This window comes from Opisthocomus hoazin, chromosome 3 (assembly GCF_030867145.1).
Source record: "Opisthocomus hoazin isolate bOpiHoa1 chromosome 3, bOpiHoa1.hap1, whole genome shotgun sequence".
Lineage (NCBI taxonomy): Eukaryota > Metazoa > Chordata > Aves > Opisthocomiformes > Opisthocomidae > Opisthocomus > Opisthocomus hoazin.
Genome location: NC_134416.1, coordinates 65319919 through 65338823, shown reverse-complemented (window position 1 = coordinate 65338823; position 18905 = coordinate 65319919). Strand labels below are relative to the sequence as shown.

At 35.8% G+C, this 18905-nt stretch overlaps 1 protein-coding gene across 2 annotated transcripts in view; it reads right to left on the bottom strand.

Moving 5' to 3' along the window:
• The window catches only part of DOK6 (docking protein 6), a 269778-nt gene that overhangs the window by 156587 nt on the left and 94286 nt on the right, over positions 1-18905 (bottom strand). For both annotated transcript variants that reach the window (XM_075416542.1, XM_075416543.1), the window contains exon 2: positions 7478-7585. In XM_075416542.1, the coding sequence (XP_075272657.1) occupies positions 7478-7585 (108 nt within the window). The remainder of the gene's footprint in view (positions 1-7477; positions 7586-18905) is intronic.

Sequence of the window (18905 nt, the reverse complement as noted above, 5' to 3'; positions counted from 1 at the left end):
TCAACCTTTCCTCATACATCAGGTTCTCCAGCCTCCAACTTTCTCACTAGCCCCTCTGCCTGTCTTTCTCAGTTTTTTCAGTGTCTCTCTTGAACAGAGCAGCGAGGGGACCAGAACTGGACACAGTATTCCAGGTATGGTTTAACAAGTGCCCAGCAGGGAGGACCTTTCCTAGTTGAGAGTCCTTAACCTGTTGCCCATAATCCTGCTGAGGCAGCCCAGAACATGGTTCTCCTTCATTGCTGCCAGGGCACACAGCTGGCTCAAGCTCAGTTCACTGCCCAGCAGGACCCTCGGGGACTTTTCAGCAGAGCTGCCCTCCAGCCACTCAGTCTCCAGCCTCTTTCGCTGCTTCGGTTATTAGGTCGCAGGTGCAGGACTTCATGTTTAGCTTTGTAGAGGTCGTGGAGCCTCCATCCCTGAAGATATTCAAAACTCAACTGGACGTGGCCATGAGCAACATGATCTAACTGATGCTACTTTGAGCAGGAGATTGAACTAAATAGACCCCAGAGGTCCCTTTCAACTTGAAATATTCTACGAGTCAATGACATTTTCAAAGTTTTACATTAAAAATTTTTGATTTTATTTTTTGCCCCGGCTGTTGAAATGTTTAAATGTTCCTCCCCTATCCAATATATTTTACAGTAAAAAGTTCAGTCTTCCAGCTTGTTTTAACATTTAATAGAACTCTAATCCAGGCTCCTACTTAAACAACTGATTTTTAAGAGCAGAGTGTCCTTTTTGCTGCAGAACCGTACACATGCTCAAACACTACTGTGAACTTACTGTAATTAGTGTACATGGATCTTCATATCAAAACCACCACTAACATGTCTGGGGGTTGCTTTGTGTTACTAGTAAAGACTAAGATATTATCTTTACTTTTCCCACCATGTATTCCCTCCTTGATGCTTAGATTTAGTCACTGATGCCATTGCTGAGAAATTCAAAGCCACCCATTGACACCACTTCTTTATTTCATCTGTGAATTGACACTCCTAACTCATACTCCGTGCCTTCAAGGTTTAGAAAGATAAGTAGAGTCCTACACATGAAGAGACTCATATGGTCATTCAAGCATTTTAGGTCCATGCTTGCAGGAGCTCAAAGTCCTGTCAGCATGCTCAGCTTGTAGGTTTCTTCACCACATTGTTAAGAAAAGAAGAGGTTATTGCCTTAATACAATCTTTCTTGAAAGAGATTTTATTTTATTAGTTTGCATGCTGCCCTTTGATGTTCGCAGACTCTGTTAACAGCTTTATTACCAGCACAGCTCCAATTATTTCTGCAGTTTGCTTATTGGTTCATAGAATGCTTGCTTTGAACAATTACGTTGTTCAGATACTTCTATATTTTAAGAGGGATCTGATAATTACTGAAAATCTTATTGCTTGGTGTACAGAGCTGAGCAATTTTACTACCAGTTATTCATTTAAATAGGGTTCATTTTAATCTCACCAGCCGAGTAACAGCGGCCCATGAAAGCAATGTCCTTTGTAACCTTCCCATACCAACCAGATGATTTTGCTAGAAGACAAGATATTACTTTAAAGTGCCGTCAACAAATATTTGAAGAGAATTACATGTCAAAATGGGGAAAAATAAGGATACGCTTTTCAGGAAAATTTAGTTATCTCTTTTTTGAAAGACTCAGCAAAGTAAGCAGGTAAAAGACACACAAAGTATGTTTGGGCATCTCTTTCAAACTCAAATAGCAAAGACTTACAAAAAATAACTGTCAAATTCTCAGTTTTTTGTGGATAAAAATTTGCAAAATATTATTCAAGAACTAACATAGTCACACAACCCCCTTTATCGGGCCCTTAAGAGAATGCTACATTGAGATCACTATTTTGAAGTTTTCTGAAAGAAGTTCTGGGCCATAAAATCTGACCACACTTTTAAAGAGCAAGGAAAAGAGGAGAAGGAGAAAAAAACAAAATGGTGTACAATTTGGGATTGCTCTCAAAATAAAAATCCAATAGCTGTGAATGTGACCAGAGCTTTATAAGGTATTCATATATAGCTTTTATCTAATATGAATTTTTGAGTGACTTTATCCAATGAGAAAATAAGGACTTGTTGGGGAAATTTAGAACACAAACAGTGGAAGCAGAATGGTCAACATAGCAAAACCAGACAGGTTTGAATTTGAGATTTTGAAAAACAGAAAACACAAACATTATAAAGAAAACCCCAAGGTAACTGAGTAAGTGGAAACAATCAGAGAGAAGTTCTTATAAGGATTATGATAATGTAACTTTATGTAAATATTTTTATTTTTAATTTTAGAGTTGTAATTACATTTGAGAATAGTATGGGCTAACACATCGATGACTGTGGCAAAATCCAGCGTTTTTCAAAGTTATGAGGAATTCACTTCTCCTGAAATATTTTGAAGTGAATAACCACCTCATGGTTTAAGGCCATCTCATTAGACTAGCAACTGTGCTATAGAAGAATAAATATAATATTGTTCCTGTATACTGAGTTTTTAAACACAAAAAGAACCTGTTCCCTCCTTCCTCTTACAAAACAGGACTATGAATGCACCACAGAAACTTTGGGGGTATGCTTATGCGCACGTGTGCACAGGAGATCTTATTGCCAAGAACTGTTCAGGAAACTGCTGTAGGTGACATAAGGACTTGCCATAAATCCTTGGGATTGCCTTACATAAATCACCATTTTCTGAAAATAGTATTTAGCATTCTACAACTTTCTTAAGGATAATCAAGCAGTGAAACAAAAAGTGTAGTGTAACTCCCCTTGTGTGGCCCTGGCCACAAATTTAATTCAGTAAAGCCTTCAGTAAGAAGGCTACTGCTATTCTTTTTCTTGATTATTATTTATTTTTGTGGACACATATTACATAACGTGCTTAAGACCATCTGTTTCATATATATTTTTGACTATAAGAAGTCATTGCTAAAATGTTTTGCAATTTATTTTATTTTGCATTTGCAGATTTCTATAAAGCACATCATAATCAAACATGATAACAGAAAAAACAAGTAAATAACAAAAAATTCTAAAAATCTTGTCCTACTTTAATCTTGCTAACTTAAAACTTAAAACCTTAGAGACAGCTGTTGTTGACACAATCTTAACAGAACAATCTCTCGTATTGGAAGAGGATTAAATCAATAAATCTTGAACTCTATGCCAGACTTCACCTATTTATTTATTTGAAGGGTAAGCACGCCAGCATTGACAAATTGAAGCTTCTCTTTCTCCAAGACAGCTATATCTTGTCAGGGAAGGGCCCAACTCACACCTTCACTTGGTGTGAGGGTTATTTACCCTATTAGTGAAAGTGAAGCATACATTAATGGGACTAGTGATTTTAAAAGGAACAGAAGAATTCACATCTGGTACTTCTCACTTCAGAGTTTATGGACTACAGTTAGTAATTCAGCTATGTCATTCATAAGTTCCCTTTGGGCTCTTGGGTGAAGCTGGTCTATGTTCTCCATACTTTGCTACAGACTATTTTGTGTAGCTGGGGTTGAAATATCTGCGATCAAGTTTATGATACAGAGATATTTCTGCAGAATGCTCCCTTGCATACCCACACCCAAGCATGCCAGTTTCCTCTACAGTATACCCCAATGCAAATGTGCTCACTTATACTCTCTTTCTTGCACACAGCCTTTATACTTTCATTGTTAGTTGGATGCACAGGGTCTTTGACAAGCCTTTTGCTCCTGATGAGTCAGAATCTGTATTTATAACCAGTTTTGACTCTTCTCCCTAGTTGCTCTTCAAGCTCTACTTTTTCTAATTCTGTTTTAACAACTAATTGGTCAACTGTGTAATGCTTTCTAGTTTATTTGGGTACACTTCAGGTTTCGAAGTTTGATCTCTCATTTCTAATAACCTTCATGTTGCTACTTTTAACCACGTTGACTTTCTGTAATGCTCTTGCAAGCCCCTCCTAATGAGAAACAGGCACTGGTACTGTCTGATCAGTGTGTGTCCAAAGCCTGAAAGAATTTCACTTTCTGTGTACCTTTTATCTTCTTTTACAAAAAATAAGAAAGCTTCCTGTTTACTCCCTCTTTTAAGTTGGTAAAGCTGTGGTGTTTGGTTTTGGCCTTTTCTGATAGTGTAGGAACAGCTCCCAAGAACATACCCCTGGGATGGGTGCAGAGCTATTGCTGTTGTATGCCGTCTTTGGAGTAATGGGAGTAAACACAGCTGTTCTGCACAACCTCTGCAAAGAATGTTCAAGAGAAAAATAGTACAGCCAAGCTATAACTTACCTGAGCAAGAGAGTAATGATCTAAATTTACAGTATTGAGACATTTTAATTTGATACCAGAAACTGGAATGAACAGATGAGGTCATGTTTTGACTAATGAATGTAATATTCACTGTGACTGTCGGGAGGCACTTGTCTATAAGGACTAATGCCATTACTGTTCTTTATAATGAGAAAATCACTGGAAAAGATACTGAAAGAAATGCACGACAGCATTAGAGAATTTACAGAATAACAAATAAACCCCCATATTGTCTGGATACCGGGGAGGGGAAAGTCCATTTTCTGAAGAGGCCATCTTATCTCTATATTAATAAATATTTATTTAGGATATGTAAAACAGAAAGTCTCTGTTTATTATTGTCCTAGCTTTGAGGTCCCAGTCACATTTTTCTTTTTTTTTTTTTTTTTAGACCAGAGCTCCTTCTATAATTCACATTATCCAGTACACAGGTTTATCATGTAAGTATAGAAGATATCTAGCGATCTAGGTAAAATGCTTTATATGGGAATTTGATTAAATCTACATTTCAAGATCAAACATCCATGGAAAAATGGAGACGCTTAAAATCTTGATGACTTACTTATATTGGGGTACTGCTTGTGATCCTGGACACTGATTCGAATGCAGATACATCAAAGGTATTAATTTTTGTTATGCTTCCACTTGAGAGGTACAATTTTCTCCTATAACTCTTTGCATGAGAAAGCTATAAAACCTGTACGGTAAGAGTATGTGCTACTCCTAGACCTTCTCCTATGGTAACCTAGACCAATCTGAAGGTCTGAAGTACAAAAGCTCCTAGAGGATCCCAGTATGTTCTGAGTCCTCCTCTGCACCACCCCCTTTCTTCTACTAGCTATAAAGAGATTGTACGGGGGTAAGGACTTCAGGGTTGACGTACATAATCTTATATGAATATTAGTGTGCGATCAGAGCCTTTCACCCTTTAAAACATGTTGTCCTTTCATAAGGAGTCAGGCTTGCAACACGTATTTTAATCTTCCTTAAAAAACATCAGGTCTTTCGTTTCTTCCTTATTTAATAAATTTTTCAATTGATTTTTAGAGTTCAGAATTACCCTTCAACTTTGCACACCAGATGCCCTCCTTATATTTTGTGAATGAATAAGGAAAGAAAGAATTTCAAAACAGGTCTAACAGCTTGCACTGCATAGCAGTAAACATGTATTTTGAACCGCTTCAAAACACAATAAATCAATAAGAAGCTGTAGAAAAGAAAGAAAAAGAACCAGGATATTTTGATCCAATACCAGCAACCAAATAACTATATTTGCTCCTGTAATGACCTGCACTGTTCCCTCAATACTCACACTCGATGACTATTCACAACTCATGCACATCTACTCTACCACTATTTCATTTATCAGAATTGAGGCAATTGAGAACAATCATTATGAAATAATAAAATATCCTTTAAAAAAAAATCAAGTCTGAGAATAAGATTCAGGGTTTCTATTTTCTGATAATATAACTTGAAATTATTTCAACACTTTATTTGAAAAATGGGTATCATCCAAGTGAATTGATACAATTCTTTTTTCTCTACTGCCAGAAACTCAGTATCCGTTTAAAAAAGAAAGAGCATTTCTTTCTCTTCCTCTACCAAGGAGTGGAATTAGAGGAAAAAAAGGGCTGAAAAAGAACACTACCCCCTTGTTTGTTTATGTTACATGCAAAGGACCACCCTCCCATCAGTACTACAATAACATGCAGCTACATCTGTATCTATGTTATTTTTTCAACTTCTTAAATGATTCTTACTTTCCACACTAGTTTTCTACACAGACAACAGCTGACAAGAAGCATATAAAGTGTTTCTGAATCCTTTAAAACATAAAGTATGCTATAAGATATAACATGCTCAAAAAAAAATTTAACATCCACTCACGCCGAAAGCTCCTCCCAAAGGCCCACATTTTTATCCTTCTGCCTTGTTGCTCATCCATACAAACTTAATAGATAAGGGATCTCCTTGGCATTTCAGTCATCACTACAGCTATCAGCCCAAACCGTCCACCTAATCCTTTCAAAGAACCATAATTAAGTTACATCTTGTAATTTTTTTTTAAATTTACGTTGAAGAGAAGAACGACTTTTGCTCAGTGTGGACTTACTGCACATGGGAGCAAACATTGCCATTGTGGTACATCAGTGAACGTGCCAATTGCCTAGTACATGTCAGTGCTAAACCTGGATACCAATATAAGATCCAAAGGTGGATTTTTGGCAATATGAAATTACTGGGGCTATTTTTCTTAGAAAATATTCACAGGATAATTGAATGCTATTTATTATATATACATTTTTCATTTTAAGATACCAAAAGGTTACTGGAAGTTAAAGACTAATTTATAGTTTTATAGTTTTATAGTTTTTTTATAGTTTTATAGACAAAAGCATTAGACTTGCCTTCAAGAGATCTTGACTTAACATCCACACTCTTTCACTGCTTGCCATATGACCTTGGCTAAGTCATCTTTGTGTTTCAATCTGCCAATTTTGACATAATATCTAATGTTGATATGACATAAAGGTAAAGGTGACTGGATAGAAGACAATAGGACAAGCATAGACCCTTGCTTTATTTTAGGATTAGCTAACTTCAAGTCTACTGACTGACTTGGGGAGATGACAACAGTAATTTACAAGACAAAAATAAAAACTTGTGCTTAAATATCTTGTTTTCCACCACAGAGTGATAGTGACAGAGAGAGAATCTCAGTGAATCCTCAATTTTTACCCTTAGAAGTCCTTGCTGTTGACAGATCTTGTAAATCTTGACAATTTCTGGGAAAAACATTACATATTCAACCAATGTCACCATTACAACCAAGGCATTTAGCATTTTCAGAATTCGTTCAATACTTAGTTAATAACTAAGGTTAAACACTTGATTAAGCAGCCTATTTTACTTCTTCCGAAAACACTAATGTTTAAAGAAAAAAAAAATCAATCTGTCACTTCACACACAATGGGGTTTTTCTGCTCATCTGGAAAAAACAGTGTGATATCTCCCGTGCACCATTGAGATTTACAGCAGTTTTAGTGTGCTTTTAGCATCAGGATTAGGTTTTCAACCCCGTTCTCACTGTACTGTTTGCAAACTAGACATATCAAGAACACACTCTTTCCAAGGAAGAGTGGTAAACAGGCAATGCTTTAGTTCACAAGAAAGGCACGACTTACCTTGTGAAAATTCCTGAAATATGCTGCCTTCTCATCTGGAAATTTTTCTAGCCTCCTGGGTCCTTTACTGGAAGCCTTCTTGAAAACCAGCCAACAACGCCTGAAAATCTGCAAACAAAATCAATAGATTATATCAGCCTTTCTTTAAAGGTGGACAATATCATAAATACATTCAGTTCCATAATTGGCTTAGGAAGAAATTTTAAAATGACAATATTTTATTTTAAAAGTCTGGCAGATTCTGAGACCATCAATTATTTCTATTCAGGTAACCCAAATTCCTCAATTTATACATATTGGTTGTCAGTTCTTTGTAGATCTTTTTGCTTCAATTTCGTTCATGCATGCCAAACATGACAATTCCTGAGTTGCAAGTAAATTCATGAACTTTGAAAACGAAAAGAATCATAACGCTTTCATTAGAGAAAATACTTTCAGAAATGACTATATGTATTTCTAGCTTTCATATTTATACTCTATATCGGTGAAAGTATTGAGAGACTTTCATTGCAGCTTTTAATACAACACTGTAATGAGCACTTAGTATAAGCTCGTATGCACAGAAAAGAAAACACAAAGTTGAAATAAGCACCAATGTGACCACTGCTGGAGAACAAGATCTAGTTCTCTCACTTAATTCAATTACAAACTTTCTAAGGAAAAACTATGCAGATTATAAAAGTTTGGGAATGCTTGGTGAAAAATAAAATCTTCCAGGAAATACAAAACAAAACAATATTATCCTCTCATTTTAATGAGAAACACACTAGATTTTACTTGAAATGCATTTTTAAGCAACAAGGGTACTTCATTAGACTATTTGCCAAGCGTTCTGGTGGTATTGACATAACCAGAAGTTTAAAACCAGGATTGAATTATCAAATAAAAATACATTTGCAGTTCAAAGAGAAGCTGATTACAGGTAATTCTCTAGACCATACTATGCAAGTGAGGGATTAGATATTAATCTAATTTTATAATCTAAGAAAATAGCTTACTTCATTCTCCTCTTCAATACTTGTACAGCTCTATAAACAATACCATACGGAATTTTATGCTATCATTTCAAGGATACATTAAAAAACAAAACAAAAAAAAAACCCAATGCTAGTTATGGTTCCACCGCCCATATGTGAAGAGCCTTATTTCTTCAGAAATTCTATAAAATTTAATCACACAACACAAGAAGTACAGTACTATTTAATTTGGATCAGATCAAACACATCTCATGACAAAAAAAAAACCAATACGGAAATATGAGTAGGGAGACATAAAGTGAGGAGTTTTCCCCTCAGTGTGATGCTGTGTAAACTGAGTATAAACATCAAATACAGTGTCATTGAAATAATTAAACTTCATTAGTCAGATTCTGATATGACCATACCGATACTATCCTGCTGTCATTATCTCAGATGAATGTTATCAGTCAAAGTAGTGTTTTTCTTTTAAAAACCCACCATTGGACTACATTATCAATATGTTTAATTATGAAGACTTTTGGAAGAAAACATAGCATTTAATGAAATCCTCTGCAAGTATACTTGTTACAAAGCATGCAAGTCAGTTTTTTTTCTGCTAAGGTTGTAAAGTGGCAGCTGTGCAACTGTACTTCCTATCTCAGAAATTACATCACCTAACCTGGGGGAAAGCAAAGACAATATCCTATTTCCTGAAAAAAGTGTCATTACACTGTGGGACATCATAAACCATCTTTATTAGATAGTACTTTCTTCAAATCACTTCCTGGCCGTGTTGCAACTTATTTTACCAAAGTTATAGCACTGGTGCCACAGTTTTAACCCATATTAACTCTTCACAGTGTTATGCTGTAAAAATCTACACTTTTGCAGATAACGTAGAGGTACAGAATATTTGTTCTATTTTGACTGTATTAGAAGCAATAGTACCAACTATCTAAAATGGATGTATTTATTCATTTAACAAAAGTGTAGCTTTTAATAATACTCCTGGCTCTTCAGGGATCTGGGTGGACTATTATGCTACGTGTATTTTCAGTTCATCTCTCTTCCTTTGAGGAAAGTCTTTTCCTAACAAGTTCTTTATCAAGGTAAAACCCATTGCCTTCATTTCAAATCTTGTATTGATTTCCATTATCTGCCCTTAATGGTTTACAGTTCTCACAGACTTCTCTTTAGAAAAACAGATCGACCTACAGTCCTCACCATCAGTGGTGGTGGGTTTTACCACAAACACGGTATCCACGTTTTACTGAACATGAAATTTGGACAGCTGGTGATAAGGTAACAGAAGCTTTGTGTCAACTGACAGAGTAAGGTTTTTCAGGTTTTGTTTGGGGTTTTTTGTTTATTTGTTTTTTAATATGGCACAGTTGTATTTTGTTACAATTCAAAGTATCCGATAGATCTAGTACATCAGTAGTATCCCTAATAAATGGAAAACTAGACAAGCGAAGTCAACGAGTCAGATTTCTCCCTGCAAGGATGTGAATCTTTTCCAGACAAAAGGTCATCTAACGCATACTCCAAGGCAATTCCTTCAGTGATAAATGAGCAGGCTTTCCTGAATGGCAGCTTCAGTCTTTTTTCAATGGGTATCAATCTGGAAGAGTGTCAAAGCTAAAGTCACAAAAATGAAGAGGAAGGCTTTGACACCCTTATTAGCAGGCCCTTCAAAGTATCCATCGAAGAGGGCCAGACACTAGATATCTGTAAGGTTGCTCTTTATTAGGCTTTTACCAAATTTCAGCATTGGGATGAATGCAAAGGCTTCATTCAGCGTTTAGACTCCAGGAATAATCAGTCCTTGCTTTTAAAGGAGAACACTGAACAGCAAGAGGAGGGAACCATAAGATTTACCTTTCGACTGTTACTGCTTCAATGTATTGACATCTGTTTTTTTCCAGACCTTCAGGGAGAGGAGATATCTGAAGAACAGAATGGCTTGAAGAAGACTCCTGATTTGACATGTACACATGCCAATATACAACCTTGCATTTGGAATTTATTTTTTTTTTTAACCTACAATCACTTTTAAAGCTGGTATGAACATCTACACTTCCACTGCATTTTGGCAGCATTTTATCTGGTTACACCAACAGACAGTTTGTATCTCAATGTCTAACAAAGCATTAGCACATGAATTTACCTATAAATATGAATAAATAGATGCAGATGTGAGCACACAGCAAACAAACATTTGCCTTTCATAAGGCACCTCATTGTTATACAGAAGCCTACTCAATTATTCACAAACTGTGGGATACTCTTTTATCCCTAGCCTAGTTTAGGATGACATTGGATGTAATCAAAACTTCTGAGGGACTTCTAAAATGCTCATATAATTGGGGTAGCCATTGTGAAAGAAATCAGCATAGCCCTTTAATAACAGAGAAAATGACAACCACTCTCAGTGTTGTTTCCATAATATTTAGAAATTCCTGTGAGATTTAAGTGTCTGTTTTTTCACACATGCATAGTTGAAGAAATGCCAAATATTTGATCTTTTTATCAGTTTTACAGCATTCTTGGATGACCACTCACTGCTCAACAAAAATGATTTAAAAATTTTGTACTGAGAGCAAACAAGATGAAGACTAACCCTATATGGTAGCTTTTTTCTGGGGAAATTCAGAAAGATAGCCTTAAGTACATGCTATGTTTAGATTTCCTTTTATTAATGTACCAATTAGAAGGACAAAAACTTGTCCTACATAAACCTGAGAAGGATTCTATTGAAATTACCTGCTGAGTCCATGACATAGCAGAATCTTTTTAAAAAACATCCTTCCTGTCTCAGTTTTACAACATGGGCAAGGCAGAAAAAAATATTCCTCTGGATCCTACTACTTATGCAACTATATATCAGCAGGCGATGGCAGTAACTCAGCATACTTGTGGTATGATGAGCCTGATTTGTTGCCCCTTGCAGTATCATATGGGAATAATTTTCATTACGATGTACAAACTTGCAAGGGACAGTAGCCTCTGTTCCAAAAGATGGACTCTGAGTAGCCTCGTCTTGTTAGCAAGTGAAAAGGATTCCAGATCTGCAACAATATAACCTTATCACCCCCAAACAATTTCTGAAATCTTTCCAGTCAGAAATTCCACTTCAGTGCTGCTCCATTTCTATTAATCTTTAGACATCACTTTTTTATATTTTCCTTGAAATACTGCAATAGACTGATTCATGACAAAAATCTCTGCATAATTCTTTTCTTACTTTTTCTTCTGCTTAATTCGCCTCTCAGCTCACCTTTCAAGCATGTTCATATTTTTTAATATTCTTGACTAATATATGCAAAAGTTCGACCCCTGAACGGATCACTATTTTTCATGTTCATATCATACAGTTCCGTTTGTTGTTGTCATGATTATTCATGATAAATCCATTAAAACACACATTATAGGAAAACCACTGACTAAATTAGTTTTCTAGAAAGAGGAATGTTGTTTCCTTTTCCTAAAATAATTTAAAATATTTGGTTTACACCGGGAATCTTACATGGGATTTTTCATTCTCCAGAGATTTCTGAAGCCTTTTCCTAGTCATCTACAACAGATGATATTGAGATTTACATTTCTTTTTATCCACAGCTGTAGCTAATAAAGTTCTGCCAGTCATCACTAATATTTAGAGATGGGATTTTTATTGACATATCTCTAGATATTATTCCAGAAATTCCACCTCAGAGTCAAAAAAAACAGAAACAAAAGAAAAAAACATCCATCTTTTTCTATTTTTTTAATGCCATAAAAGAAGCTTACAACACTATAAGGTTTTTTGCCAAACCAGTTAAGATGCTCTGCAATCTCCCTGTCTAAAAGATGTTACAAATGGCAATCACTATCTTGGTATATTGGAAAACCAAAAACCTAAAAATATAATTTTCTGTCCCTAGCTGTAGAAACAGTTGTCTCTTGAGAGAAGCAGCAGTAAGTCAGCTCCCAGTTACCAACAGAAACCATCGCTGACCGGGACGGGTGCTGAAGCATCGCTCACAGGCCTTTCTGCTAGCATAACCCAACAAATGGTTCTCCCAGGAAGACATCTACATAATAATATTCATTCCTGCATTTACATCTCATTATCTGCAAGAAAGGCTAGTTGATATCTCCTCCTTGACTTTCCATGCGCAGTGTTCTCCTGACAATACAACATCTGCAGTGCATGCATTAAAAACAGTAAAATATGAAAATGTTCAAATTTATTTCACTAGTTATTTCCATTAAAAAATGGATATTGTCTTTTTTGGGGGTATGTGAGCAAAATTAAGTATGTTGTGAGCTAAAAAAAAATCTTGACTCACAAATTAAAAACTGTAGCATTCATAATAAGAAAAATAAAACTAGTTGTCACAGTCAAGTCATATTTCTCCAGTGTTTTGACACTCACTAGTTTTTCATTTTTGCTGTGCATATTTTGGCAAAGGGAGATGAGGGGTGACATCGCTCCAGTGGAACTAAACTTGTCACACATTCAAGTAAAATTTAAGACAAATTGAAAAGCAGTTATTATCTGTAAAAAGGCCCAAAAGGAAAATGGGAAGACAAAGCCATTCATGCCTCAGCTAAAGAACAAGTTACAGGATTTAAGCTTTTCTGAGTAAAGTCAATAGGAAAAAAAAAACCAAACAACTCACTGTTGCAAGCCCTCTACTTGATTTACCAGAATTTTGTTCTAAAATGACAAAAGCAAGTACTGTTGTAAGAGGGCACGCCATCTCTCCCTCACTTAGGTTTCTGAGCATCCTTGAAATTAAGGTGCCCTAGAAACAGTGCTTTTTCCTGTCTTGAACAGCACTGATTTCACTGTCTGCTCTTTTGAAATGGAGTTAACCACTGCACTAGGTGGGTGCCTTTTGGGTATGGCAAAGCAAGAGAGGTGGAACACTGCCGTACAGCACTCAGCTCCCACATTAGTGCAGAGAGTGCAGGGTCGCAGGGAACTGAGGCCAGCTCCTGCTCCTTTACCACACCACTGGGAACTTTTCTATCTCCCAGCAGCAGAGCAGAGATCCTCCAAAGTAATCTGACATCCCCTCCCACCCAAACAGGAGAAGAGGCAAAAATAACCCCTGGTCCTGATCAGAAGCATGAGGTTATGTGCTTCTGTCAGCAGTTCTGGGATGTGGGGCCAAGACTTTACCACAAGACAGAAAAAGCCTTGGGAGTTTTTCCCCTTTTTTATTGATTCTAACTCTCCATCCACTCTTGCTTATTTCAACATATTTTCTTCAAAAGTTATCAAAGTATCTACCACAAAGCAACTGCAATAAAAAACAAAGCTGTTTAAACTGTAAAGCCAGGATTAAAAAAAAAAACATAAATATATCCCAGAAAAATCAGTAGCAATGCCTTTAATAAAAAAATGCTGTCTGAAGGTGTTTTACAAAGGATACCCAACAGGGAAACATTCCTTATATATGATAACCTTGTACATATCCTTGAGCTTCATTTTATCATCCTAATTAGGAAAAAAGGTTAAACCTCCAATTTATAAACCTTGTAGTATGACCTTCTGCAACTTTATACAAGACAATTAGGCTTTAGATCATTTTAGTGTCATAGTTCAAATCCTAAAATTTCTGATAGCATTTTTTTTTTATTATAATTATTTTCCAGATTGCAAATCTGCTGGCATTTGAAGTTAGGAATAGAAGCAATATAGAAACATCTGCTACAAACTGGTTCATCTCAGATTAGATCAAACCTTGTGGGCTTGACTGCAGTCAGTGCGAATTAGGATGGTTAAAGAGAGATGATTAGGGACAATTCACCTCGTAATAGTATATATACATCATCTTTCTACTGCCATAACATACCATTATAGATTCATATACATGTTCATAATATACTATAATTTATGGTGTTCTAGTCATCGGCTATACATGTAATCCATGAAAAGATTTATTTTATTATTAGAAAGTTCTGTGAAATCAAAGCACACCATAGTAATTTTCCAGCTATTCCTATACTAACTAAACTACTTTGTGTATAAACACTTTATCTATGGAATCTGAAGTCTTTTGCTCATCTGTTTAAAAAAGAAGGGGAATACATATCTGAAAAGATTTGCGTCTTGTATTTGTGTGAAAAGTGTTACATAGTTTTATCAATCCTTAGGCACACAGAGTTTAAAAACTCACCATTATTACTTTGCTTTGAACTGCCAGCAGGGCAGTTCAAGGACAGAAAGACACAGCACACAAATAATCCACTTAGTCTTCATAGCAGTCTGCAGATCGGCAGAAGTTATCACTTATATTTGAATTGATGTTATGATTGTTTAAAAAAATCAGTTCCAGTAGCAATTTTTCTGGCTTTCTGCATTTCTGACTCAGTTTTGGCAAGACTAACTTCAGTAATTCTTTTGGAGGAAAACTAATACTGCTTGCATCATGTCTGGTCTCAGAGCAGATGACACACAAACCTCTAAACAAACCACAACAAAAACTTGATTACAACAGTTTTAGTGGGTAGCCAGCAGGAAAATTTGAAAACTTGGAATATTTTTAAAGAAATTATTATGCACAAGAAATCTCAAGCATTTCACTGAGCTTGAGCTGAATGTGTAGCAGCTGCTTATGAAAAATTTGGTAGCCTGAATTTGTGTCTCCTCCCACAGGTACTTTTCTAAATGTAATCAGAAAAAAATACCTACCGTGAAAGTTATGATTTTGTTATATTTTAATATTGAATTTGTGTAACTTCTCAAACTGAACTGGAGTAAGTAGCTGACTTCACTCATCTGAAGATTTTTGGTGAAAATACCATTTTGTTTCCTATATTTGATAATATTTTACTTTAACTAGTTATACATAAACATAATCTGCTTGAATATGACAGACTACAAATAATGTTTTGATATTCTGCAATAGAAAGTAATATTTACAGAAGAAAAGTTATAACTGCTTTCTTTAGTTTTTAATTATATAGCTATATATTGAAGTAATGGAAATACCACTGCAATAAAGCTTCCTGATTTCTGACTCTTCCATATACGAGCTTAATAAGCTGAAATGAAATATCTTTTACAGATATTTAGTAGATACTCATCACTTTGTTCTCAAAAAAGTTAAAGGCATTTAGCATACCTACAAGGGAAATTAATGCTGAGAAACAGACAAGTTAGAGTTATTGAGATATAGATTTCTTATTTAGTACTTTCTAATACACAATTCAGACCTTTACACACAATCTGAAATAACACACTTACACTGAAATAGGGTATCTACCTGCTCAGATCCTTAATATTTTAGGTTAGGAAGGCAGGTATTTGTGAAAATAAGTGCTGCAGAATCAAAACCATGCAACAGAATACCTTAAAATGAAGCAGAGCTTCCAAACAGAACAGTAATCACAAACATCTGGTCTATATTATTGAGGGACAAAACTCAAATCATTTTTACATCTCCAATTTAGAGGGTTACAAGCTCAATTTCAGCTTCAGAAATCAAAATAATTCTTTAGATTTACATCAGGTGCCACATCTATCCTTACTTTTCTCTGCATTATCACACATAAACTTATCTTAGCACAGGTATCACAGTCCTCAACATGCTGTTGTTTTGACTGATAAAGTAAGTGGAAACGATGTGCTTTGCATGGGATTTAATACAGCTAAGCACAGCACTAAGGCTAAAGCACTTTCCACAAACAACAAAAATGTGAGCTCAATATTAGTGCAACTGTATATTTATGTAGGTGAGTAATTTCTAACAGCAACTGATTCTTGAAGTAGAACAGAAAAGTTAGGAGTCTTTTGTTCTTGGACGCATTTTGTCATTTCAGCATATAACTAGAAAAGCTTGCAAATCCAGCCACACTGAAATATATCTGTGAAAGCTAACTGTAATCTACAGATGCCGCTATTAAATGCCTGGTCACAGTCCCAGGCACGCACACGTGCGTGAAGTGTATGCAACATGTTTAATAACAGTGAGACTAAACAGTATATAAATGCCAAGGTAGAAGAAAAGCCCTTCAAACATCCTCTGATATATTGTACTACAGAACAGAGTATGGATTTTAAAAATTGCACTTACCCATGACATATCACTCAATAAACCTCTGAAGTAACAAGTTGTATGAATCAATCACATCGGCTTCCTAGAAATGAAATGTATCCTTTTTTTATGAAGTTACATCCTTTAATTATTATGACTTCTGCTAGATTTTATGGAGAAATTCATTTTATGTAGAAAAGAAAGTGTTCTGCAAAATGAAGCCTGTAATAGGATTTGAGCAGATCCTACGAATAGTAACGATCAAGAGGGTGTCTAATACCAGCGCTGTTTTCTTGACATTTGATCACTGCATTACTATAACCTATAGGTTAAAGCTCCACCTGCCAAAGAATCATAATGTTAACCCCCAAAGACCTTCATTATATCTTTTAACCTAAATGAAGGGGAGGAAGATGAACTAATGGCTCACTGTCTCGCTGTAACTGGAAGTAGTTAAAAGCTCAGAGTTAGCAAGAATCCTTTGCAGCAGGAATAAAGGGAATACTGAGTACTCATTGACAGAGCTACCTGGATTTTTTAAAGTAAAAACAAAACCAATTTGCTTTAGGTCTTAAGAGTTTAAGAGGAAGATGTATGCAGACAGGTACATATTTCAAATACTTCATTCATTTATATCAGTGATTTGCTTTCTGCCACTCTTGTGCTACTACTGAAAATCTCTGCTTCAGAATGTACCAATCTGTTATTACAATGCATCAATATTGCACTGAATAAACAAGTAATCCAAAGCAAGACAAGGATGAGGAAACACTTTTACACAAAACTAAAAGTATTTGAAAGAAAAAGCTATAGCCCTTAGCTCTTGTAACTACCAACACCAGTTCTGTTCAGCTTTTGTTGCAACAGCAAATATTTAACAGTTAATGACAGCTTTTACTCAAAGAAAACTAGCATGAAAAAGCTTCTGTAAGAACTCAAATGCAGCTGGTGTGTTACATTCCCAGCCAGGATGTTCTGTGGGGAAATGTACTATTACAGGGGATACGAACTCGTGTTGTTACAACCCCAGGGAAATAATAAAGAGGAAAAGCAGACGGTCTCCAAACCCAGACTCCATAAGTCTAAAAGACCACCCTGAATTCCCTGCTCTGTACCTGTCATAGGGCTCCAAAAAGTCTGCCCTGGAAGTGTTTTAGAGATTCACCCAAAGTTTATCCACATAAATCCACAGAAGCTACGCCAGTGCTTTAGCATGCTTTGGCTCAGTCCAAAACCAGTAACACCCAAGGCATCATAGATAACACACATATTTTTTTTTGTTAAGGGAAAGATGGTCATCCCATTAAGTTAAAATTATCTCGGAGGAAAAAATTTCACAAAACAACTCCCTCCCATCACTTCCAGTGATTATCATCAGCTTTCCAGAGCTTGTAGGAGACAAGACTGTCCTTTTACAACCGTTTCCCATGGGCAGAAGAAAATTATTAGTTTGCCCAATTGATGCTATTTATTTTGATATCTTTATCAGCTGCATGTAAATAGAAAAAAATCTTGATTTTCTGAGTTCTGGGAACTGCCTGAGGGCAGAAGTGGGTAAAAGAAGAGAAGAAAAAAGAATATTGTAGCATTTCTGGTCAAATGAAACAGACAACCTGTGACACCCTGTCCAGAGTACAAACATCTAGCATATTGGTTCAATATTAGCTAACAAAAGTTCCTTTTCTCACTTGCAATATTAAAAGTGCAGATAGGTCAACAGCGGAAAATGGTGTCGCTCACTTCCTGCGACTGCTGAGATGGTCTCATCTACAAGATCTGAAGTTGTAATATGCAGTCTAACATCAAAGAGAAAGACAGAGCGAGGGAGGTTAGTACTAATTCTACCAGAAGTAAGATTTGGCTTTGCAGTATTAACTGATTAATCCTCATATTTTAGTTGTGAAGTTTGAGTGAGAGTTTAAGTGTAAGACTGAAAAAGTAGGACTTGTTACAGATATAGCTTTATTATATAGTGATAGCAATGAGTAAACTCACAAGTCCACAGCAAGTCAGCTTTCTTGTTAAGCAATATTTCCACTCAAAAAGCAGCAGAAAACTATAGTTACAAAATAAAATATGCAGATTTTATGGAAAATAGACAGTGGGTTTAATAGAATAATTACTCCATCTTTATTAATAGCTACTCCGAATAAGAACATAATATGAATCACGAACCAAAAAAAATTTGCCAAATTCTGTACGATAAATACAGAGACTGTCAGAGAATGGACTAATAACTTTATTGTAATTTTTTGTCTTTGAAGAGTGAATAAGCAAAGTATTAGGAGCAATTCTCACCTTCTTTCCTATAAGAATTTATTTAGATGATGCTAGTCGACTGGCTTACCACAAGTACTTGCATATCAAGAGCCCAGAGAAACTGTGCTTCTTGACCTATGTGTTTTGCAATGAAGACATGGGGAAAATTCCCAAATGATT